The sequence below is a fragment of the Chenopodium album genome, chromosome 6 (genome assembly GCF_948465745.1).
Source record: "Chenopodium album chromosome 6, dcCheAlbu1.1, whole genome shotgun sequence".
NCBI lineage: Eukaryota > Viridiplantae > Streptophyta > Magnoliopsida > Caryophyllales > Amaranthaceae > Chenopodium > Chenopodium album.
In genome coordinates, this window is record NC_137839.1 from 71,083,497 (window position 1) to 71,107,758 (window position 24,262).

The following is a 24,262-nucleotide window of genomic DNA, read 5'->3' on the forward strand; positions in this document are numbered from 1 at the left end:
TTTTTATTAATTTTTTCGGGTTTTTTTGTTGGGTTTTGGCGATGGTTTGATGTTGTGAATCGGCGGTCTGTTTCCATTTTTTGTTAATTTTTTTTTGTTCTGTTTTCATTTTTTTTTCAGGTTTCAAGTTTTCATTTTAATTTTTTTTCTTTGTTTTTTGTTAATTTTTTCGGGTTTCGGCGGTGGCGATGGTGGTTTTAGATGTGGGTGTTGGTGGTGGTTGGTGTCGGTGTCGGTGTGCAGTGGGGTCTGGTGGTGGTTGGTGTCGGTGTGTAGTGGGATCTGGTGGTGTGGGGTGGAAACTGGTGATGTGGGTTGGTGGTTGGGGGGTGGCGGGAAGCTTTTTTTTTTGTTTTTTTTTTAAAAAATAATTTTTCGACGGAATTTCCGTCTCAACATACCGACGGAATACAGTCTGTCGGAAACTTGCGACGGACTTTATCGGGCCTGAAAATCGCTTTTGACGAACTGAATTCCGTCGGAATTTCCGTCAGAATAGTGTTTCCGACGGAAATTCCGTCTGAAAAGGCCCAAAACAGGGTGTTTTCGACGGATTTTTTCCGTCGTTATTTGCCTATTTTCTAGTAGTGTCAGATTACCATAAATCTATCTTAGAATATCATTAACATATATTAATTCTAAGAGAAAGCGGCATAGGAGGAACCAGGGGTGGCGAAAGATTGGAGAACATGTAGCGAATCTCACAAGGAATTCTCATACTTTAGAGTGTTTGAAGCCATTTGATAGATAGATTTGTGCGACAGTGAGTTTTACGACGATGTAGTGGATTTTGAATTACGTAAGTGTAATTGTGGGAAAGAGGGTGGCAACTATGACTCACCAACAAATATTGTCGACCAAGGTTGAATGGAGAAAGTGTGGCGGTGTTTATGAGGGAGGCCTAAGAAAGAAAATAAGTGGCGGTAGTGTGGTGCGGTGGTTGTGAGAGAAAAAGAAGAGGGAGATAAATAGAGAAATGGTGGCTAAGAGGGAGGAGAAAAAAAAGGGGGGGTGTTGGTGGTGGATATGGGGGCTCGGAATTGAATCAAGAGAGAATATGTAGGTTAGGGGTTTGGGATGAATTAATTAGTTAGGTTACTTTGATTTACTATACTAATTGAATCTAAGGGTATGTTAGTAATATTAGATTTATAAAAGTGAAAATAAGGTGAAAAAAATAACTGGTACATAATGCCATGCCATGCCACAGGTCTTTTTACATTACACTGTTCTCCATCTCCTTTTACACTTTTTAATCTTTTTTTTTTTTTTCAACCCAATGCCATGCCACAGGTCTTTTTACATTACACTGTTCTCCATCTCCTATTACACTTTTTAATCTTCTTCTTTTTTTTTTCCAACCCAATGCCATGCCACAGGTCTTTTTACATTACACTGTTCTCCATCTCCTCAAAGTAAAAAAAAAAACTTGTAAATTCTTACTAATTTATCACCGAATAGAATTTAAAATTAATTAATGCATTGCCGGCAAAACCATACACATTAGATAATTAAATACACTAGATGCACCTAAGTATCTTGCCCTGCCTGTACATTGTACGGGTCAAAAGCCTAGTTATCCTTAATAAGAAAACATCAACAATGGTACGGTAGTTATAAAGGAAAGTAAATAAGGACAAGACACTTTCATAAAAAAATCAATATATACATATATACTGAAGTAATCCTTATAATTATCCCCTAAATACATGTGTCATCACCTCATTACAAAAATTTCTGCCAAAAATTTTGTTACTTTTTATTTTGGTTTTATTTATTTATTTATTATTTTTATTTATTGAAAGAAGGGTTTTTTTTTATTTATTTTATTTACGGGAATTTTTTTTTATTATTTATTTTTTTTTTATCACCCATCAAAAGAAGTTTGTTACTATCCCTCCGTCCCTAATTTTTTTGCCCCATTGTTAATATTTAGTTCAAACTTTTTTAAAAAAACTTTTAAAACTTTGACCATTAATTGTCATTGATCTATAATAGTTAATGTAGTCATGTGTAATCTTGTTGCGTTCATCTCATTGTGTATTTTATCGATATCAATTTTTTATAATTTTTAAGTGAATGGAATAAGAGATATATGCATTGTAATATAAGGTGTGTCTTGGAGACCGTGAAAAGTCAAATGCGGCAAAAATAAAGGGACAAATGTAGTATATCTCATGGAAAAGTTTTGGGCTTTTTTTAGGGAATGATGCCCAACAATAATTATTTAAATAAATTTTAAAAACATAGTGATAAAGAATAAAAAAAATGTAAAGTAATACAAATTATAAAATACTATTTAGGATATTATCCAAAAAAAGTTTTTGTTTTTTTTTAAAAAAAAATTTTGGTATCAACAAAAATAACATGAATAGTGAGTACTTTTTAATTAAGAAAAGAATATGCTTTCATACTTAAACTTTATTAATCCTTCCCTCTCATTAGTTGTATTATAATTTAAACATTGAAATGAATATTATGGTATATCACAATGTTTATTGTAGGTTTTTTTTTTTTTTTTTAATGATTCATTTTGTACAATTTCTAATATAGAAATAAAAAAAATATTATTGTATCGGGGGTAACAAGTGTCACATTCAGGTGCTGTTTTTTTCTTCCAAAATTTCCCTTTCCTTTTTAGTCAAAATATATATTTAGTCAAACAAAAAATTTTATTGACTAGTTATTGTAAAATTGTGCGTAGTATTTGTTTATTTTTTGTTATTGAAAGAAGTTTGTTACTACTTCCTCTGTCCCTAATGTTTTGCCCCATAGTAAATATTTAGTTCAAACTTTAAAAACTTTGACCATTAATTGTCACTGATCTATAATAGTTAAATGTAGTCATGTGTGATATTGTTGCATTCATCTCATTGTGTATTTTATTGATATCAATTTTTTTTTTTATAATTTTTTTTTACGTGAATAGAATAAGAGATATATGCATTGTAAGGTGCGTCTTGGAGACCGTAAAAAGTCAAATGAGGCAAAAATAAAAGGACGGATGGAGTATATCTCATAGAAATGTTTTGGCCTTATTTTTAGGGAATGAAGCCCAAATTGAACTTTTTATTTAATGTTTTTATTTATTTATTTTTACTTCTAATGATTCATTTTGTACAATTTCTAATAAACAAATAAAATAATATTATTGTAAAATTGTGCGTAGCACGGGTTTTGAACTAGTAATTCAATAATAAAACAGACATCGGGAGTGACACGTGTCACATCTTGTTGCTATTTTTTCCCTCCAAAATTCCCCCTTCCTTTTTAGTCAAATTTTTTATTTTTTTGGAATATTTATACAATACCACTATAATAATATTATTCCATATCTTTTGTATTTTCCTTATAATAAATGTATACCTTTTTAGTCGGTGTCCTTAATTCTTCCATACACATTTACTTAAAATAAAATATTAATCCAATTATATTTAATTAATCATCTTTCAACGGAGTATTAGACCATGTTCATTTCACCTTAAATAAAATAATATTAAGTAAAAATAATTTATGTTCAGTAAAATTAATGTTAATTTAGCAAAAATAAGTTCAGTTTAGCAAAAATAATTTAAGTTCAGTAAAAATAATTTTAGTTTAGTAAAAATCAGTAAAATTAAAGAAGTAATATAATAGAAAATCAGTAGAAATAATTTCAATTTAACAAAAATAGTTTCAGTTCAGTAAAATTAATTTCAGTCTAGAAAAAATAATTTAAGTTCAACAAAATTAATTTTAGTTCAGTAAAAATATTTCAGTTCAACAAAAATAAGGTAAAGTGAACGGGGCCTTATAATATTTTGCCAAAAAAAATTAATAAAATTGATTCTTATTATTAAACTTTAAGGGTAGTGGTTAGAATTGATCTCAAGGTCTTCTGAAATCGAGAGGAAGCTCTAACCACTTGAGCTATCCCTCACTCTATACATTCAAATTAATTAGTAGTAGTAGTACAATTTTTACTTTGCCTTTTAATATAGATTATATATTATTAAAATTTTACTTTGCCTTTGAATATAAGAGCAATATAATTTCTATATATTTGATGTGTATGTTTTATCAAATAATTTATTTGTTAAATATAATTAATTTTTGTAAGAAAATAAGCTTAACCTTGCATGGCACGGGGCCTAAGCTTGTACATAAATAAAGACAAGACAATAAATAAATTTATAAAAAAAAATAAACTATTTTGGAATTGTAAAGGCATACATGGGATATTTATGCAAGTTAAGTATCTATGTTAAACATTAGCGTAAATTTGAAATATTTTATATCTCATATATGAATAATATTCCAAAGTTGCAACTAATATTTAGCGGACGTAATATTAAAATCTCTAGTTGCAAAATTTATTAATACAAAAGTACAAAATAAATATGAGATGAGTGAGTCTTGTTGGTAGTTGAAGCTGTTTTAATTGCACAAATATGTCATTTTTTTATACCTTAAGAAATGCATGATGACAACAAGGATGTTTGTTATTAGTCACAAACGTCATAATCTGTAAATTTTCTTTTGGTCAATTTTACGTGGGCACAAGATTCATTATTTGGCATTTATCTTCAAACTTCTCCTTTTGTGGGAAAATTGTTTGCTTGTTCCTTTCAATTTAAGGAAATTCGACGTACACGTCCACCTAGCTTGCTTAGCTAGTAAAAGGTGTATGTCATACTCAAAATGCTACGAGTAATAAAAAGTTATAAATCTCTTTTTGAATTTAACACTTTAAAGCTAGATCTCATTTTGATTTTAACCCTTTAACAATTAAAGGAGAATTATTATTTATTTAAGGCAATTTTTATGTTTTTTGACAACATATTTGAGGCAATTTACAATAAGTAATTGATTGTAGGATGTAGAAAAACGTATGCCATGCTTACCAAATTGTCCTAATTGTGTGAATGGATATTTTTGTCTTAAATGGGGAAGGACTAAAGATGATTTTTTTTTTTTGGGTGAAAAAGGACTAAAGATGATCGTATAATGTACTTATGCTTTGATCACAACACTTTGCAAGTGGGTAACGAATAATGAATATTGAACAATGCAATATTTTTTGACTTTAAGAAAATATACTTAATTGGTTCTCAATTTCATTAGCCACTTATTATTGGATCTTTAATTCTTATTATTCATTTCTTTTAGAGTTTGAGTCAATTAATCAAATGTCTTAGAACAACATATGATAAATGAAGAACAACTATACTTGGTACAAAATGCCTTATAACAACAGTTATCATACGTGGAATCCGAGAATACATTTATTATATAAATAATAATCACATAAATAGTATTGTAAAACGTAAAACTTGCATTAGTAGCTTCCGCTTTGGTATATTATAACACGCAACTTAATACTAGTAGAGAAAAGTAAACTTATACTTAATCATCATATCATAAACTTAAAAGCATAGATAATGGTTTAGTAGGGCAAGATCAAATTAAAAACATAGCTAAATCTCCAAGATTAAGCCTTAATAAAGTGAGTTGACATTTAACAAGGTGAAATCCCAAATATACCCCTTGAAAAACCATTTCATTTCTTTTCTTCTTCCACCTCAAAAGCAGAAATTGGGTAAGTGCGGGAAATACCGGTAGGGGTACCAAAGGTAATTTTACCAGAATTAGGATCATCAATATAAATTTCATTAAGAGTGATCCAAATTAAGAGCTCCTTAGCTTTAACTCCATGAAGTTTCTTCATCCGACGATTCTCAACAAAGGCCGTAACATGAGTATCATATGATACTTGTTTACCGATCTTTTCGAACCGGTGTTGGATCGGTTTTTTTTGGGTTAGCCACACGAACCCGGTCGTACGATTATACCCGACTTCCTCAATATCATCCATGGGTAGTAGACCATTGGGCATGTTGATTTCGAGTAAAAGCTCTTTTGATTTTTGCTTGCATAGGTCTGAACCGGTGTATATTTCTGCGTTTTCGCGGTGTTTTTCTATGAACTGAGCCGACATTTTTGGAAGTTTGTAAAAATACGTTAAAGTTAGGACAATCTTCTCGCAACACTAAAATTAATATAATTGGAAGGTATGGGGTTATAAGGAATGATGGGGTTTAAAAGGGTTTATATAGAGTCTAAAGGAGTTTAAGTATGAAGAAAAAATTAAATTTTTTATGGGTAAAGAATTAAATTTTTGATGGGTATAGTTGGTTGGTGACTTGGTGTATATGTAAAGAGGTAGTGTTGCATTTATTAGTTGTTTAAAGGTGTTAGTTTGGAGGATGGAATAGGATTCTTGAGGATGTGGAATTTAGATGGGGTATGAACGTGTGATTGCCCTCCCACATGGAAAGTTGTTGGGAATTGCTTGATTTACTAACTTGTTTTTAATTGATGGATGTATGAATTATGATTTATGAATGAATATCATGCATTATAGAGGGTGGGCAACGAATTGCTCGAAATCAAGGTTGGTTTGTGTCAATTCGGTTTGGATCATAATTGTGTGATTAATACATACTTTAACTGGTTAATGTCTATTCAGATCATCATAAAATGATAAATGTTTTGATGTGAAGATAACCAAGTAAATTTCTTAAATCAGGTGATAGAAGTTAAATTACGATGCACGTTTCGATTTTACATTTCGAGTAGATTATTAAGTAGGTTACTCAATGATAAAATATCCTATCAATTTTTGTAGTGTTCAGTTTCACATAAGGTGTCTTAGGACCTTAGGTTTAGGGGTGTAAATGACCCGAGTATTAACTTGTTCATGTTCAAGTTCATTTAAGTTAGGCGAGTTCGAGCATGATCCCGAGTTTTTAAGCGAGCTTAAATTTCTGTTCAAGCTCGGTTCGTTTAGTACACTATATCTTCATGAACGGTTCGTGAACAACTCGTTTATTTAACGAGCATTTCATGAACGAACTTAATAATAATCGAGCCTCTCCAATAAATGAGCTTTGTACTTTTGATATTTGAAAATTCAAAATTAGCATAATAATTGAATCTTAATTATAAATTTTATAACTAAATCAACTATTGTAAATAAATCAATAATTCATGAACATAAATAAACGTGTTGTTCATGAACTTATCTGAACGAGCATATCTATAACTATATATGTTTGTGTTCAAGCTCCTTTATTAAACGAGCTTCAAAATTTGTTCAAACTCGGCTCATTTATTAAATAAACGTACATGAACGAGCTTCAACCAACCCCAAACACGAGTAGTTTATTGATGGGCTTGGTTCATTTACACCCCTACTTAGGTTGATTTGTAAGATGACATAATAGAGTTAATAATTTAGGTCTGAATTGAATTATTTGAATTGGGTAATGACTAATGAATGCGGGTTTATTGGAGTTGGGCCATAGTTGAGTATGTTTTTTTTGTTTATTTTCATGTCAAGTAGAATAGGGTAGTTCATTTTGAATCAAAGTTGGGCTAATCTGTTTGAGCTCAAAAGAACAAAGCATTAAACTAGGACCAACAATTTATTTATCCTCTCAGATTGGTATATTATTGATTAGTCAATCAACAATATACACATATCACAAGACGAAAACATTTATTTACATACAAACCATAACAAAATCTGTCATTGTTTAGTACAGCCTTTATTTAAAGCCACCACAGATTAGCTACAACAGTTGATAAGCTTGATGAAAGGACTACAAAATCAAGCACTACTGAGGATTTGGAGGCCGACTGTTGGCAGAGGCAACGCGAGATCCCCATTCCAACAGTTCTTTGCTGGTATCGTCTTTGTGCACAAGGATTTCGATAAAACAAAGAGAGTCTTTATATTCACCCGTGGCAGCTGCTATTGCATCAATCAGTTGTTCCTCTGTTTGGACCTGTATTTTACAATTGTTCACAACAACAAATTAAAATTAACACTTGACAAGATGAAGAATTTCTTAAATCATTTGCTAAGCCACATTTTTGTTATCAGCCGTTTGATAATTGAGAAATTATGCACCATATGATTGATCAATTGCTTTTAAAACTACACATGATTCTACATCTCTTCAAGTGGCCAAAAAACTGAATTGATCTTATGCATTAAGGTCTCAGTTGAGCTAATGAACACGAGTGAAAACATGCATCTACCATATAAGTCTAAGAAAATATAACTAGAAGGAGTTGCAGAATTCAAATAAGTTTATATTAGTGGTAAATTACCTTTGCAGTCCAACAATTTCCTTCACCATTATGGATAGCCTTAATAAAGCCTGTATAGTTCCAGTTCTTAATCACATTGTAGGGGCCATCATGAATCTCGACTTCAATTGTATATCCGCCATTGTTGATGAGAAATATTATCGTCTTCTGTCCACAACGAATCATTGTTGAAACATCTTGAGCAGTGACCTAATAAGATAAAAAGAAACTGTCAGTTTTCCACTTTGTATCGTATTTCACCAAACATAATAACTGTACTTTAAATTGTTAGGATGGCAGACTGAATAGCAGCCTCAATACGCTGAACTGAGCATGAGATTCAAAAAGAAATTACATTTGCAAAAGTGGTAAATTTTCATTAACAGCTGACCTGAAAGCTCCCATCACCAATGAAAGCAACAACTCGCTTGTCTTTGGCAGCTTGAGCATATCCCAATGTAGCACCAACAGACCAACCGATAGACCCATATTGCATCTGAAATTCAAACCTGTATATATCGAACACACATCCACAGTTTCAGGCATGAGTAATACATGATCAGACTTTAGAAGTCATTAAACACTTTCGATAAAAAGGAAAGAACCTTGAAGGTTAAAGGTTCATTAATAAGATCTACCATACATTAGCAGCCAACATTCATAACCACAAAATGCATGTATATGCTTGCATGTATTACTTTCTATCCCAAACCCATTGGCCGGCAATAAATCATCATGAATGACTTGTACACCATGGTATGTACTTATGTCACAACGGGATCCAATTCAATTTTGTACACATGAAATGCATAAAAGTTGCAGAAATAGTTTCGATAAAGACTTGGTGGTTTCCAGGTGTTTTGACTTACCCACATCCTTCTGGAAGCCGGAGCTTTTGACAATTGAACCATGAGTCTCCTGTTTCTGCAATCAGTGCAGTATTCCCATCAATCATAGCCTGTTTTCATACCATTTCCAATATCAAATAACAATTGAATGAAATTGAACTTATAGTCCATCAAGAATATAGAAAAGTATGCAAAAAGAATTGAACTTATAGTCCATTAAAGGCAATGAATGTTGTGTGCATAAATTGAAAAACACCATGAATGCAATAATTGTTGTGTGAATAAATTAAAGAATATGGCTTGCCTGTATATGCTTGAAGAGAACATTGACTTTGAGAGGTTCATCCTTCCCACATTTTAGAGGCATTCCTGGAGGGGTATATATCCGTCGATAATTTTCCATTGCTGTGGTGTTTCTCTTAAGTTTTTTTGCCAATGCACTTAAGAAGTCATCCATGAAAACCCATCCATATGAGGGACCATTAGCAATAGTCACGCGGTTAGGCTGCACTAAGATCATTTTTTCTTTCTTGATCAGCAGGGAATACCCAACTGAACTATAATCATTAAAAATAGGACCCACGAAAACATAAGCATCAGCTGATTCGACCACTTCACCAACATAGTTAGTACTGACAGCACCCCAGTATGTGCCGATAAAGTGGGGATGGTGTTCAGGCACCAGCCCTTTACCTGATGGCATGACTGCTATAGGGTAACCACATGCATCTGCAAGTTCTACAAACGCCTTTTGCGCCTTTGCCACCCTAAGTTTGGGTCCGCCAATAATGACAGGTTTCACGGCCTTGTTTAGAAACTCGGCTGTTGCTTCCACTGCAGCTTCTAAGCCTAACTGATTGCTCTTACTGCATTGCAAACTCAGTGTCATAAACCAGAAACAGATCATAGAATTTACGTGTTCTAGTTTTATCTAATATATACAAGTAATAAAATAATTATTAAAAATTTAAAATGCATACTGTGGTGCAAGGAAGTATGGAACAGGATCCCTAGCAAAAGTCGGATGAGGAATTCCAGGCAGATTACAGCCTATGCTAATGTAAACTGGCTTGCTTTCCTTTAAAGCAGTTGAAATTGCGGTGTCTATCAGCTCATGTGCATCATCCAAGTTGTTCACCACCGCCTATTGTGTTTATATGATCAACACATTATACATCAAACATGAGCAACAGAGCACTCCCAACTCAAAAAATGCAGCAAGTAGGTAACATGTTGATCCCTTGTCCAATAATTTCGTAAAAAGATGCATATTGTGTGACCTTGAGTTGGTTAACTAAAAGCAGGTGAAATATGAAACTTACCCAAACATTTTCCAAGTACCTTAACAACAAAATACTCTATGTATTCATAGGTACTAATTATATGTCATTGTGGTATAATATCTTATGTGCCATTAACACAGTGGTACCCTATAAAATGTCATTATAATCCTAAAAATAGCTTTAATGACCGTTAGAGTACTGAGTACATGTCTAATTAGTACGAAAAATATATTGTTTCGTTTTCTTGAGACATAGTTGATGTAGTCATGTAGGATGTAGCCACGCAAACCAAGAAAATGTGAAAATAAGAACCATACATGTGAGTATTTTTGCTTTAAAATGAGATGAGAGATAGAGAATGAGGGATAACCAAAATAACAACTAGTAATTTTTTATTTTCATAATTGGTAAAGAGGATCTTGATCAGACTTCAACCCTCACAATTCACCCAAGCACCCTCACTTGGTAAGATTCGAACCCCAAACCTCTAAGATCTGAGGTAAGAAACTTACCAAGTGAGCCAACACTTTGTTGGTTGCGCCTCTTGTAAAGGTGAGAAGTTAGAAAATTGAAACCAATTACTGGTATTTTATGCATACATAATATCAACAATCTTACTATACTTTCTGTTTCAAAACATATAGCAGCCATTTCTTAGGACTTCTCCTAAATACTCTGATCATACCAGTTTTAGAAATACTGCATACATATTATTTGATGCTTTCATAATTACTACTAGGTAAATGAAGGAAATATATACCTGAAAACAAGTGACAGTCTGAAAGCAACGCAATTCCTGAGTAAAATCAGGCAACCCAATAGTATGATGCAAAATCCTATTAGTCCCATAATCATTAGAATTGGGTCCACCAACAATACAAATGACAGGTAAATTCTCACTATTAGCTCCAGCAATAGCATTAAGCACACTAAGCCCACCAACAGTGAACGTGACAACACACGCGCCAACACCTTTCGCTCGCGCATACCCATCAGCAGCATACCCTGCGTTCAGCTCATTGCAGCAACCGATCAAGTTCAGCTCCGGCTCATCAACAAGATGATCTAATAAGGTTAAGTTGAAATCGCCGGGAACCGAGAAGACGTCTCTTACGCCTATTTGAACTAGCCGGCGACCGAGGTGCCGGCCTAGTGTACCTGCACCAGGTTGAATGGGTTTGACTGGTAAGGCTCCGTTATTCATTGATCAAAACAAGTTTAAGGGAATGTAGGGAATGGTGTTTTAGTGTTTGGAGGAGTGGAAGGTTATATAATTAGGCACTTGGAGAGTAATCAGTGGGCTAAAATGGGGGAATTTGATTAATTAATAATGAAAAGAAGGGGATAAAGTGGGTTTGGTTTGGTTCGGTTTGATATAGGCGGCGGAAACAGGAAACCAGACTCTGTTTTTGGGAATAAGATAAATGGAAATGATGGGAAAACAGGGGAAATTATGGGATTCCTAGGAATAAAGGATTTGACAAGTTTGGGTATTGTTGAAATAAAAAAAAAAAAAAGGTCCACCGTTTGTAGTTTTTGATATAAACGGTGATCAATTTTGATTTTTCTGTCTTGTTCTTGGGGAAGTAGATTCTTTTCTTAAATTTCTTAAAATAATACGAAAGTACTACCTTTGCTCTGAAAATTTTAAGGTGCAGCAGCCAGTACCTTTAGGTACAGACAAAAAAATGCGGAAAAAACATATAGCAGTTTTATAAAGAGCATTCAATTTTTTTTTTTTTTTTTTTTTTTTTTTATTTATCTAAAGAACATATGTAATATTAATAAAGAACATGATATTACTATTTAATGAACATTACTTGTATATACCCATCATAATTTTAAGACAAAATTTAAAGAACAATTCACAATAAGTAATGAACATTATATCACAAATAAAAGTACATTACACTGATAATCAAAGAACATGGACATATGTTCTTTTCACTTTTTTTTGGTGCAAATATGTTCTTTTTACCTTAGGTATATGTTCATTACATTTTAATAGTATGTTCTTTTCACTGACTATATGTTCTCTACATTTATATAATATGTTCTTTCCTTGAAACGTCTGTACCATGCAAGGTACCCACGCCTGTAGGAACCACACATTGCCTTTGCTCTGCATTACTCGTAATAAATGGGTATTATTTGTGAGATATAAAATATTCATTTGTTGCGAGTAATGTGAAGCAGAGGTAGTGTTATTTATAATAATTTGACATAAAATATAAATACTCTCTCCATTTTTAAATACTTACTTCATTTCTCCATGCGCGGAGTTTTAAGAGAAATTGGATAAAGTAATAAAATATGGAGCTAGTGGAGTTGGTGAAAGAATAAAAACTTATAAAAAACCAAAAGTAGTGGGGAGAATTGAAGGAGAGAGAATATGAAATTTATAATGATGGGTCCACTTGGTCATGAGAGAAATTAATTATATATTGTAAAAGCTTTCTAAATAAGAAAATGGAGCAAGTATTTAAAAACGTCCGAAAAAGGAAAGTAGAGCAAGTATTTAAAAACGAAGGGAGTAATAAATATCTAATTACTAGTTTAAGTCCCGTGCCATGCACGGTCATAATTAAATTTTAGAACAAATAAATAATAAATAATGGTGTTAATTCAACAATAATTTATCCAAAAAAATTATGTGTTATAAAATAACTTGAATTTCAGTTTAAACCAATTAGGGGTGGCAATTCGGGTCAGCAGGTCGAGTTCGAGTCAGATTTCGGTTTGATTTTTGGTTATGCTTAGAAACTATCAAAAATAGTGTAAAACTTAATATAATTATGAAATATGAAATTTAGGTCAAATTATCCTTGATTTGTTTCAAAAAAAAAAAGGTCAAATTATCCTTAGAAACCATCAGTTTAAGGTTTTGGTTGAGGCCCAAACAAATATGTTTTATACTCTATCAAATAATTAGATTTAATTTTCTAATATATGTTATGTACGTTTGTACGAAGCATACTATAACAAAATGATTTTGTTTCTATAAACCTTATGTATAATTTTAAAATTTATACAAAGAATTTATACAAAGAGATATTTCTTTTTTTTATTAAAATAAATTTTTTTATCACATGATAAAAGTTGGAGAATTTTTTTAATATAAATATGTAGAATTAAATTATTTTACTCGTATCCATTGTTAATTGATCATGCATAAATTTGATATTTAATGGTGAATTGAAACTATATGTAGATAGTGTTGTGGAGTATGAAAATAATATTGGAAATTTTAAAAGATTTTATACTACATTTCACATTATTACTATTTTGTGAACGATATGGTTGATACGGTGTATATATTTACTATGTATACATAAATATTATATGATAAGAATATATAAGAATATAATAAAATATAATAATTAAATGAGGAAATAATTATATAATAAAATTAAACTATAATATAATAATTAAGGAAATAATGAAATTGGCGGGAAAAAAAATGAATGACATTATGCCAAGTGTCATTAGAGGTTCGCTTTTAGTATAGGTTAATAGATAGATTACAAATGAAATGAAATGGGGTTCCAAAAAAAAAAAAAAAAGGTAATAGTATAGTTTCTTTAGTAGACTTGTCGAGAATGAGTGTGTGTGGATTTTAATTTTTCTCTGGCTTAGTGGCTTACAAGCTGTAAAGTTGTCAAAATTTGAAATTTATGTTTTTTTATAAATGGAGAGTTGTTAAAATTAAACCCAATTTGTATAGAGAGCAACTATGATAAATTAAAGTGAAAAAATTTAAAATTGGTTAATATAAACAAAGTGATCCAATGTGATTTGTGAAAGCAAAGTGATTTAATATGATTTAAATATTATTACTATGCAAGTCTTGTTTCTTACTACGTAGTTAAAGATTATCTGGTACCAATGATTGATCACATTTGTTGATTTTACTAACAAATTGAATTATATGCTTTGATTAGCAATTAGTATTACCTTTATTTCATATTATTTGCAACTTTATGGTATAAAAATAAAATATTTAAAAGTTTTTCTCTAAAAAAAATAATAAAAAATTAAAAATTTACTTCAAAGTTGTAAATATGAAATGGAGGTAGTTTTAGGAATTACAAAGGTTTATATGTGGCTGGTCACACGATATGGTCAACCACTACAGGGGTTACTTGGTCAGTGTTAAAAGAGTTACTTTATTAGTGTTTTAGGATTACATAACCAGTATTATAGGGGTTACTCGTTCAGTATTTTAGAGGTTACTTGATCAGTGTTATAGGGGGTTAGTTTGTTCTTTTATTTGTAGTCACACAGTGTGACCAACCACGCACAAAACAAGCTATCTAGCGACTAATAGTACAGTGTATATATAGAGAGCGCTTTGGTAAGTTAGTATGCAATTGCTAGTTGTTATTTTTATTGAGTTGGCAATAAAAAAACAACATACCTAATCCTTATAGTACTCCAATAGGTTAGAAGTGATCAATGGGTGGGCCTGGCCAGGCCGAGGTATAAAAAAAAAAAACTATCCATTTCTCGAGCCATGCCAAGCTTTGGGCCGGAAAAAGTGTGCCCAACCCGCCCAAACTAGTCGGGCCATGCGGGATTTTTGGGACAATTTCGGGTCTAGCAAAAGAAAAAAAAAACTAAAAATGCATAAAATCTATTTCCCAAACCCTTCCAAACATTTTTTAAAATCGGGCCGGGCCGAGCCCGACCCAATTTCAGGCCAAAAATTCTGCCTAAAACCCGCCCAAAATCAGGCCAAGGAGCTGAGCTTAGCGTGATCAGCTCTACAATAGGTTAACATGTTATCTTTTCAAATGGAAACCAAACTTCCAGATTTTCCCTCATTTAGAATTTTAAAGACAATTGTAATAAAGCCATCTATTGGAAACTGTTGGGGAAAGCGTGCATGAGCTCACACGATGCATTTCAATGCTAGATAATGGTAGTCGGGAAACGAAGGTAACTAATATTTTTCATGAAGGTAATCGCGTGGCGGATTGGTTGGTCACCCGTGAAGTCTCTTAAGACAGGGATTTAGATATTCTTAGTTTTATTTCTTTAGGACTTGATAGTATTTTAGAAGAGGATGCTACGGGAATGGCTAGAAGTGGGTATGTAGCGGGCCGTGCCTCGTTGAGGCTCGTGCTGGGCCATGTCGTGCCTGCAACTTGGCGGGCCGTGTCGTGCTGGGCCACCATTTGGCACACCCCAGCCCAGGGCGCGGCACGACACACATGCCTGGTGTGCCGGGCCAGGCTGGGCAACGGGCTGCCCATAATTTTTTTTATTTTTTTTTTAAAAAATCGATATATATTTTTTTGAACAACTTTTAAAATGAGTATATTTAACTAATTTTATAAATTTATGTTTTTGTTTATGTTTTGGTATTAATTATATTATTATAGTTCTTTTTACTATTCTTATATTTTTTTTATTATTATAGTTCTTTATGTTTATGTTTACGCTTTATTATTATTTATGTTAATTTTATTATTAATATATTATTATAGCCGTTTTATAGTCATTTTATGGCTGTTGGAAGCAGCGAATTACTGTTGTTTTGCACGGACCGTGTCATGCTGGGCCGTGCCGACCGGTCGTCCTGCGGACCAAATTATCGTGCTGCCACTTCCGATTTTTCAAAATTGTGTTCACGGCACGGCCCACGACCCACTTTCGATCACAATGTCTTGCCGTGCCGTTGGCGAGCTCGGGCCGGGCCGGGCCACCACCGTACCGTGCCCATCTTTAGGAGTGACTTTTCCACGCCCTAGCTCCTCCGTAGGTGTCTTTTGTTTTCCTTGTTTTATTGTAGTGTGTTATTTTCTTAGAGCATCTCCAATGGTAAGCTACAAAGGCTTGTAGCTTGCTTTGCCATGTCAACTTTTAGAGCTACAACCTTTTTAAGCTACAAAGTACTCCAATGGTAGTTGTAGCTTGATTTGCCACATCAATATTATTTTTATTTAAAATTGTAAAAATAAAAAAATAAATAATTAAAAAAAATAATAAAAAAATTATGAAAAGTGAAAGATACATATTACAATCATTACATTACGAGTGAATTTGTTACGTGAAACCTATTGTCCTGTAAACTCCTATTAAAAAAAAAAAAAAATTCTTCTCACCAAAAAAAAAAGGTCAATATCACTTATCTATATGTAAGTTGATAATAATGAAAATAATATCTTAATATTTATTTTTGTAGAAATAGATAAAAAATGATATTTTTAATTTAATTTATAAATGTACTGCTCAAGAGAGCAGATATTTTAATAGTGCTCCAATGGTTAAGCAACACTTTTATTATTTTTCATATTTGCGAGCAAGTCCTTAAAAAACACCATTGGAGATGTTCTTATTCCCTTGGCTTTGCCTCATTTGAATAAAATAAATACATAAAAAAATAATTTAAAAAAAAAAAAAAAAAAAAAAACCCTATTGGAAACCTCTTATTCAAAAAGCCCTAGTCAACATTTTAATTTTTTTCGTTTTGGGCCAAAGTTGTTGATGCAAAGTCAGAGACTAATTACATTTTAAAGCCCAACATATTGCCTAAATCGAGCCCAATAAGAAAGTGTCTAAGTACTTGTCTCTTGGTCTCTCTCCAAATGTTACCCATGTGACCTTATTACTTTTTGTCCAACATTGATTATTTATTTATTTATTATTTTCAATCAATTTGGTCATGAAATAAATTAATAAAGTTTGGATTTTTTAAAAGGCAATACTCCATATTATTTAAACTAGCTTTCTAGTCCGTGCAATGGCACGGGTTGTTTATAGAAAGTTGTATTGAAAAGTAATGATTGAGGAATGTGTAATCTAAAATATAATTAAAGAAATTAGATTTTTAGGGCTCTAATTTAAAATGAGGCTTTAAAAAAAGAAGGTGAAGGGACTAAAATTAAAGAGAGAAAAGGAAAAGGTTGAATTGAATAGGGGAGATGAATATGAAGCGTGTATGAGAGAGATGAAAATATAAGTTTAATGAAATAATTAAGATAGTGTAATAAAAAATTAAAAAATATATATATGAAGACACGTGGCACATCTAGTGTAAAAGAAGCTAGAAAAGTGTAACAAAATGGAGACATGTGTATTTTCCGGTTAGAATTTTTAAATACTAAGTATAGATTAAATTAGTTTAGCATAGATGTATAATGCAAGTATAATAACAACTTTTCCTGGAAAAAAAAAGTATTAACGCCGTTAATTTTTAGTTGCAATAAAAGAATTTTTTTTATCTTACAAATAATACCCGTTGTTGCAACTAAAAATTAATGGAGGTAGTATACAACTAAGGTTATACTAGTAACTAAAAATTAAAGAAGTCATGTGTGAGATGTTCTTAAAATTGTTTCATTACATATATACTTCTATAATATCTATTTTTATAGAAATTATTTTCTAAAATTAAAGATATTAATGACTAAAGTTATGTATTGATAAGGGTTTTTGTTAGAGATATCGGAAAATATATGTGTGATATATTTTCCGTAGATATCATTTAAGAGAATAATATATTTAATTAGGATATTTATGTTAAGATATTATTTTGAGAATATATCTTTAGGGTTTATGGTTAGACGTATATCTTTTAGGAAGATTGTTTCCTATCTTATGAGTTTAGGTTTTGTATAAATACTCAACCTATTGATGAAGGCAAATTTTTATATGTGGCTGGCCACATGGTGTGGCCAGTCCGTTTCATATAACGGACTCCGTTATACCAAACGGGTCCGTTATTTTAAATTAAAAAAAAATAAAAGGTGTCTTTCTTTTTTTTTTTTTTTTTTTCATTTTATTACATCAAAAGATTCTTCTTTCCCAAAGTTTTCTCATTTTCTCTGTTTCCATTTTTTCTCTCCTCAAACTATTCTACTTCCATTTTCTCTCTCCTCAAATTCTTCTCCTCAAATTCTCTCTCCTCTAAATTGTTCTTTTCGTTGATAATGACTAAAATCAAGATAATCTTCCCCAAGGGAAAGAAATGATCGACATATACGCTGAACTCTCCTACATATGATATAAATCAAACCCTAATTTTAGTAATTTTTCGATTTTCCTGTCATCTATGCTCTGCAATTTGAACAAGTATCGTGAGATTGTTTTTGGTGGTGTGAAAGAATTCGTGAGTAGAAATCAAGCAATTTATGAAGAATTACTAGAGAATGAAAAGAAAAAAAAAAGGCAGATGAAATGGAGGCTGCTAAGAAGATGCTGGAGGAGCTTGCTAATGTAGAAGATACAACAATAGTTACTTTTTTCATTATGTAGGGATTACTTTTAAAAATTACAGTGTACTTGTTTTAGGGGTTACTCGTTGGTTTTATAGGGAGGGGTTACTTGTTGATTTTACAAGGGTTATTTGTAAAGTTTTAGGGGGTTATTACTTGTTACTCGTAGTTTATTAGGAGTTAGTTGTTTGTTTTACAGAATTTGTTGTTAAGTTAGAGGGGTTACTTGTTAATTTTTGTTCAGTTTCAGGTGTTACTTGTTAGTTTTATAGGGGTTACTTGTTATTTTTAAGAGTTACTTGTTAATTTTTGTTAGAGTTACTTGTTTATTTTAGTGGTTACTTGTTAGTTTAACAGGGGTTACTTGTTAATTTTTGTTAGGGTTACTTGTTTATTTTAGGGGTTACTTGTTAGTTTAACAGGGGTTACTTGTTAATTTTACAGGGGTTAGTTATTAGTTTTACAGGGGTTACATGTTAATTTTACAGGGGTTACTTGTTAATTTCTTCAATTTCATTGTATTTATTTTCATCTTCCAGATCCAATACCTGATTACTGGTTTAGATTTCAAGATTCATCAAAGAATCTTCAATTTGTTCGATCTCTAATGATTCTTGTGAATCAGGTAATTTTTCGAATTCTTCTGCCATTGTTATTCTTTAAATTCTGGAAGAAAAATTGTGTGAGGTTTCGCTCAATTTTCGCATTCGTTCCTTGTAAATGAGTTGTTATGGGTTTTAAGGTTTAGAAATTTGCGCGTGTTTTGTAGAGCCATTTTGTTCAGCGTTTGTTTCCTAATCCCGTTATACGCGCGTCGTTCTCCGTTATTTTGCTGACTTGGAAGCAGGCCACACGGTGTGGCCTGCTGCACCAAAAAGGCGCCGATTGATGAATAATAAACAAGCAATTTATTCTATTTCTTCTCCCTAATTTGTCATGGTATCAAGAGCGGGTTAAATTTTAGGACCGTTCATAAAAAAAATTTCCCCCCTACCGGTGGGTTAGAAATTAAACCCACCGGTGGGATGAACCTTTAGCAAAAATTACCATTTTTTTCACATAGTTTATTCCGCTGTGCAAGTTAGTGTTGGTGCAGAGTTTGAGTTGATGACTTGATGTATACATTACATCATGCGTGGTTAATAATTTAAAGATTGAGATTAAGTTGTTGTGGATCCTCCAGGACGAATATTGGGGGCGGCATACATGAGGTTTTCACCAAAAAAAATGACTATCTTGTGTCGTGAGACAAGATATATTTGGTTCTCCTTGTGCCGTGAGACAAGGTTTGTGACTTGATTCGAGCATGATTTTGCTCCTTTTGATATGAGTTTGGTTTACTCTTAAAAGACCAAGAGATTTGAGTGTGGTTTACTCTTAAAAGACCAAGAGATTTGAGTGTGGTTTACTCTGAAAGACCAGTAAAAGATTTGAGTGTGGTTTACTCTGAAAAACCAATATTTGATTGAGCTCGGTTTTGCTCTAGAAAAACCAAAATTGTTATATTTGCTGGTTTGAAAAGAATGACGTTCCTGTTTGATCGATGACAAATGAGTTTGAAAAGATACGTTCTCATCATTGAAGAAAAAAAAAATGAAGGCGACATCACCAGAGAGTGCATCTCGACTTCAACAAAAGAAGAATTTCCAATCGCAACGTTCGTGTTACTGTCGTTACGATTGCGGGAGGGTGTTAGAGATATCGGAAAATATATGTGTGATATATTTTCCGTAGATATCATTTAAGAGAATAATATATTTGATTAGGATATTTATGTTAAAGATATTATTTTGAGAATATATCTTTAGGGTTTATGGTGAGACGTATATCTTTTAGGAAGATTGTTTTCTATCTTATGAGCTTAGGTTTTATATAAATACTCAACCTATTGATGAATAATAAACAAGCAATTTATTCTATTTCTTCTCCCTAATTTGTTGGGTTTTAGATGCAACAAGTCTACTAAAAAAGAACAAATCGGAAGGGAAGCTCTAATCGTCTAACCACTTGAGCTATCCCTCACCCTTTCATCTTTATTTATTATTAATATTGAATGACACATGATCATTAACATTAGAACTTAGCAAACTCAACCGTAGCCTTACCATCATGAGGCTTACTAAAGAAGTGCCCAATATAATCGGAGAAAAGAACATCTTTATAGATGGGCTTTGCTCCTTTATCTATAATCTGTTGTAACGGACCAATAACATCATTTGAAGTTGGATGGACAAAAATTGGGACCGAAACTCTACTTTTGCTTGCATTAGGGATAACAAGGTGCTCCGCACTCTTATACTTGCCATTGCTAAGTATTTGAAGCACGTCACCAACATTGACAACGAGAGCACCATCGATAGAAGGCACATGAATCCAACTCTCATCATCAAACCGCCGAACATAGAGGCCACCAACGTCGTCTTGAAGAAGTATGGTGATGATTGATGCATCTGAATGAGGACCGGTACCAAAGGTTAACTCAGGGTTTGGACACTTAGGGTAAAAAGTTAGGTTCATTCTCTTGCAACCCATCAAAAGAGACTCCTTTTGCTCATCAATCTTATGGACGTTTAATCCCTTCATTAGCATGTTACAAAGTTTTCTTATCACATTTTCGGTACTTCTCAAGTATTCCAATGCTTCATCCCTACATAGAAAAAAAAATAATAATAAATTAATAGACTCATGATTATAAGACTTGAAATTGCATATTTCAGCTTGAAAAGTCAGGAATGTTACAAAAAAATAATGGCTATTACTCATAATCAACTTTATTCTAAACTTTAATTATTATTCTCGTATTCCAATTATTTTGTTGTTGCCCACGTTTCTACGTTATACACATTATATATATATTTTGAAGATTGAACGGATTGATCAACAATTTTGCTCTTTATATATATATATAGTGGAAAAAGAATACTTCATAAAATGAATTGCATGATCACTCACCTTGCACATGTTCAAAACCACCCCTGATCTTATTTTAACCCAATTTATCAAGACACTCCAGTCGTGGATTTAACTCTAATATTATGCTAAAGGACCAACTCAGTCAAAAATCTAAATCCATGACAATAGATCCTCATGATTGGGTTTTTATTATATAAAAAGTTCCATGGATCACCCAGTCACCCTAACACTTTGCTTATATTAGTTACTCCATCCGTCCTTGTACTATTTTTTGTCCCATTTGAATTTTCAAGATATATCTTAAACATATACTTGTATATCTCAATTTCTATACCTGTAAATATTATAAAAACTTGATATAATTAAATTTACAATGAGACTCATTAAACAAAATCTCACATAATAACTACCTTTTATAGATTAACTGGAAATTATGTCTAAGTTAGTTTTTGAAATTTAACACAAATATTGGCAATGGAACGAGCAAAAGAATAGGGACATAGAGGGTTGGAATTAACAAATCATAGAAATCAAAAGCCAAATAAAAAGAAGTTTTTAACAACTTTACCTGCATGGAAGAGGCCAATGAGCAAGGGCATCCTCCTCAGAAGTAACAAAGAGACTAAGGTGATCCTTCCATTCAAAAACCTTCTCAAAGTCAGGTGAAAAGCTAGTACCATACTTGACATTTTTGGAGGGTGAATTCTTCTCCAAATACTTGGCCTTCTCCTCAACCGACAACTCGAAAAACCGGTGCGTGGCAGCCTTGATTTCATCTAGCACCTTAAGAGGCACTCCATGGTTGACAATTTGGAAAAACCCCCATTTTTCTGCAGCATTACAAATGAGTGTTTCGATTTCATCCTTTTCTAAATTCGACATGTCAATGATGGGGATCGAGTGATCTTCACCATCTTTAGTAAGGGTGACTTTTTGTTCATTGAACCTCTTTTCTTCGGGTTGGATGTATTGGTTAGGCAAAGAGGTAATACCAATATCAGCTAGACCCTTTACACCATGCCCTTGATTTCGGACAAATTCGGTGATATTTTTTGGGCATTTTATTGGAGACATTGGCATTATAATTGTTAGAAATTATGGTGTTTTAGTGATCAAGTAGTTAGGCTGAGAAATAAAGAAATTGATTCAAAGTAATCAATGTTTATAGTCCGAGTTCTACTACTTTATAGTTTGAATTATTGGTTCTTAGGACTTCTTACTAGTAATTTTTTTTTTTTAATTTTTTTTATTTGGTTACAACTTTTCTTTTGCGTTTGAATTTTTCCACTAAAGTGAGCAAAGAGTGCAGTGGAAATAATAAAAGTAAAGAAAATTCGAGCTAAAATATGTTTTTGTCAGTAGCCTATTACTCAGTACAATAATTCTAATCTTAAAAGTTTAAGTGATTTCTAATAAAATCAAATAAGTTTATGATAATCTTATAAAGTGGGATTATTAGCTAACATAAGATATACTATGAAATTATCAAATCGCTTGAGGTCTTATTAGATTTGTGTTAACGTGTAGTTTAATTTAATTTTCAAATATATAATTTTCATAAATACTACTCCGTATGAAATTAATCGATCGCATATGAATAAATAAAGATGATATGAGCTTATCACTTTTAATCTATTTGATCTGAACTTTTATATTTGTTGTGATATTATAGTAAATAATATAACATCCAGTTTTGTGTGTGGCTGGCCATATCATGTAACCGCAAGTAAAACAATAAAATAACTCCTAGAACACTAAGTAACCCCCTATAACACTTACCTAGTAACCCTTGTAACACTGACTAAGTAATCCCTATAACACTGATAAGGTAATCCCATGATGATTCGCTACACAGTGTGACCAACCATATACGAAAAGCTTATGATCATATAGCACTTAAAAATACTAAACTAAACATAGCCTTATTCATCAACCTTTTGTTTAGATAACTTATTTTAACTTAACGAAGGATATTTAAATTTATGTTACCTATAAATTAAACTTAGTAGCCTTCATTTCTTATGAACAAAACTAAGTTGATTAGTCGTCTTATTTTATCTTAATTTATTTTATATATTTAAAATAAATGAAAATAAGATGAACAAAATACTATCTGATTCAAATTAAAACTATCACTTAGGGCCTGTTTACATTTACTTAATTTTAATTCAGCTCCAATCAGTTCAGTTCAGTTCAGTTCAGCTCCTAATTTCCTTCTCTCATAAAATATTCATTTTATCTCAGCTCAATTTAGTTCAGTTCAGTTCAGCTTCAATCAGTTCAATAAATGTGAACAGGCCCGTAATTACCTAGTTATAGAAGTATATGACAGTGTGAGTAGTATGACAAATGGTGTTCACGTGTAAGCATCAATTAGGGGAAAAAAAAATTAAATTCAACTTATATGTCATGTATAAGAAAATTAAAATAAATTATCAAATTCAAAATTTCTAAGCTAGGGTGCTAACAAATTGAGCACTCACCTGGTAAAAACATGTGCAACAACTAATCATCCAATATTTTGACAAAGGTTCCAATTTACTTTTAATTTTTAGTGAAAACTAATTCAATTTGGTTTATATTCATGCACTCATGCTTGCCAAATGCCAATAGTTAGGGCAGGAAGCGATTATTTTAGACAATTACCAACCTCGTTATCCGCTGTCAAGTTGGACTAGTACCTAGCTAGAACTTTCAACGATTTCACCATCATAAATATAGAACATTGATTTTAGTAACATACAAAATATCATTAGATAGATAGATCTATATACTTAAATATATGTTATTGTATAATAATAAGATAAGAAGAAGCCAAGGGAACTTATTTGATTGGCGCGATAAGAGAAATCCCCATAAGTGA

At 32.0% G+C, this 24,262-nt stretch overlaps 2 protein-coding genes and 1 pseudogene across 2 annotated transcripts; all 3 read right to left on the reverse strand.

Moving 5' to 3' along the window:
- Positions 1-5,539: 5,539 nt before the first annotated feature.
- Positions 5,540-5,977, reverse strand: LOC145637169 (uncharacterized). The gene has a single exon (XM_081688659.1). It carries the CDS (start codon positions 5,975-5,977, stop codon positions 5,540-5,542), a length of 438 nt encoding a protein of 145 aa, XP_081544785.1.
- A 1,529-nt stretch (positions 5,978-7,506) lies between these two features.
- LOC145635144 (pyruvate decarboxylase 1-like) lies at positions 7,507-11,516 on the reverse strand. Its single transcript, XM_081686430.1, has 7 exons — positions 11,028-11,516; positions 9,965-10,128; positions 9,289-9,850; positions 9,006-9,094; positions 8,528-8,645; positions 8,158-8,346; positions 7,507-7,829 (listed from the first exon to the last, which is right to left on the reverse strand). Exons 1-7 carry the CDS (start codon positions 11,469-11,471, stop codon positions 7,659-7,661), a joined length of 1,737 nt encoding a protein of 578 aa, XP_081542556.1. The 5' UTR covers positions 11,472-11,516; the 3' UTR covers positions 7,507-7,658.
- Positions 11,517-20,559: 9,043 nt separating this feature from the next.
- LOC145637170 (feruloyl CoA ortho-hydroxylase F6H1-3 pseudogene) lies at positions 20,560-22,514 on the reverse strand (annotated as a pseudogene).
- Between the last annotated feature and the right edge of the window lie 1,748 nt (positions 22,515-24,262).

What these genes read in the sequence shown, in the direction of transcription:
- LOC145637169 (XM_081688659.1), bottom strand. Translation starts at nt 5,977, where the DNA reads ATGTCGGCTCAGTTCATAGAAAAACACCGCGAAAACGCAGAAATATAC.
- LOC145635144 (XM_081686430.1), bottom strand. Translation starts at nt 11,471, where the DNA reads ATGAATAACGGAGCCTTACCAGTCAAACCCATTCAACCTGGTGCAGGT. An exon ending in CCATACTTCCTTGCACCACA is followed by an intron (nt 9,851 to 9,964) that starts GTATGCATTTTA and finishes TTTGCAATGCAG; the next exon opens with TAAGAGCAATCAGTTAGGCT. An exon ending in TTGGTGATGGGAGCTTTCAG is followed by an intron (nt 8,347 to 8,527) that starts GTCAGCTGTTAA and finishes TTATCTTATTAG; the next exon opens with GTCACTGCTCAAGATGTTTC.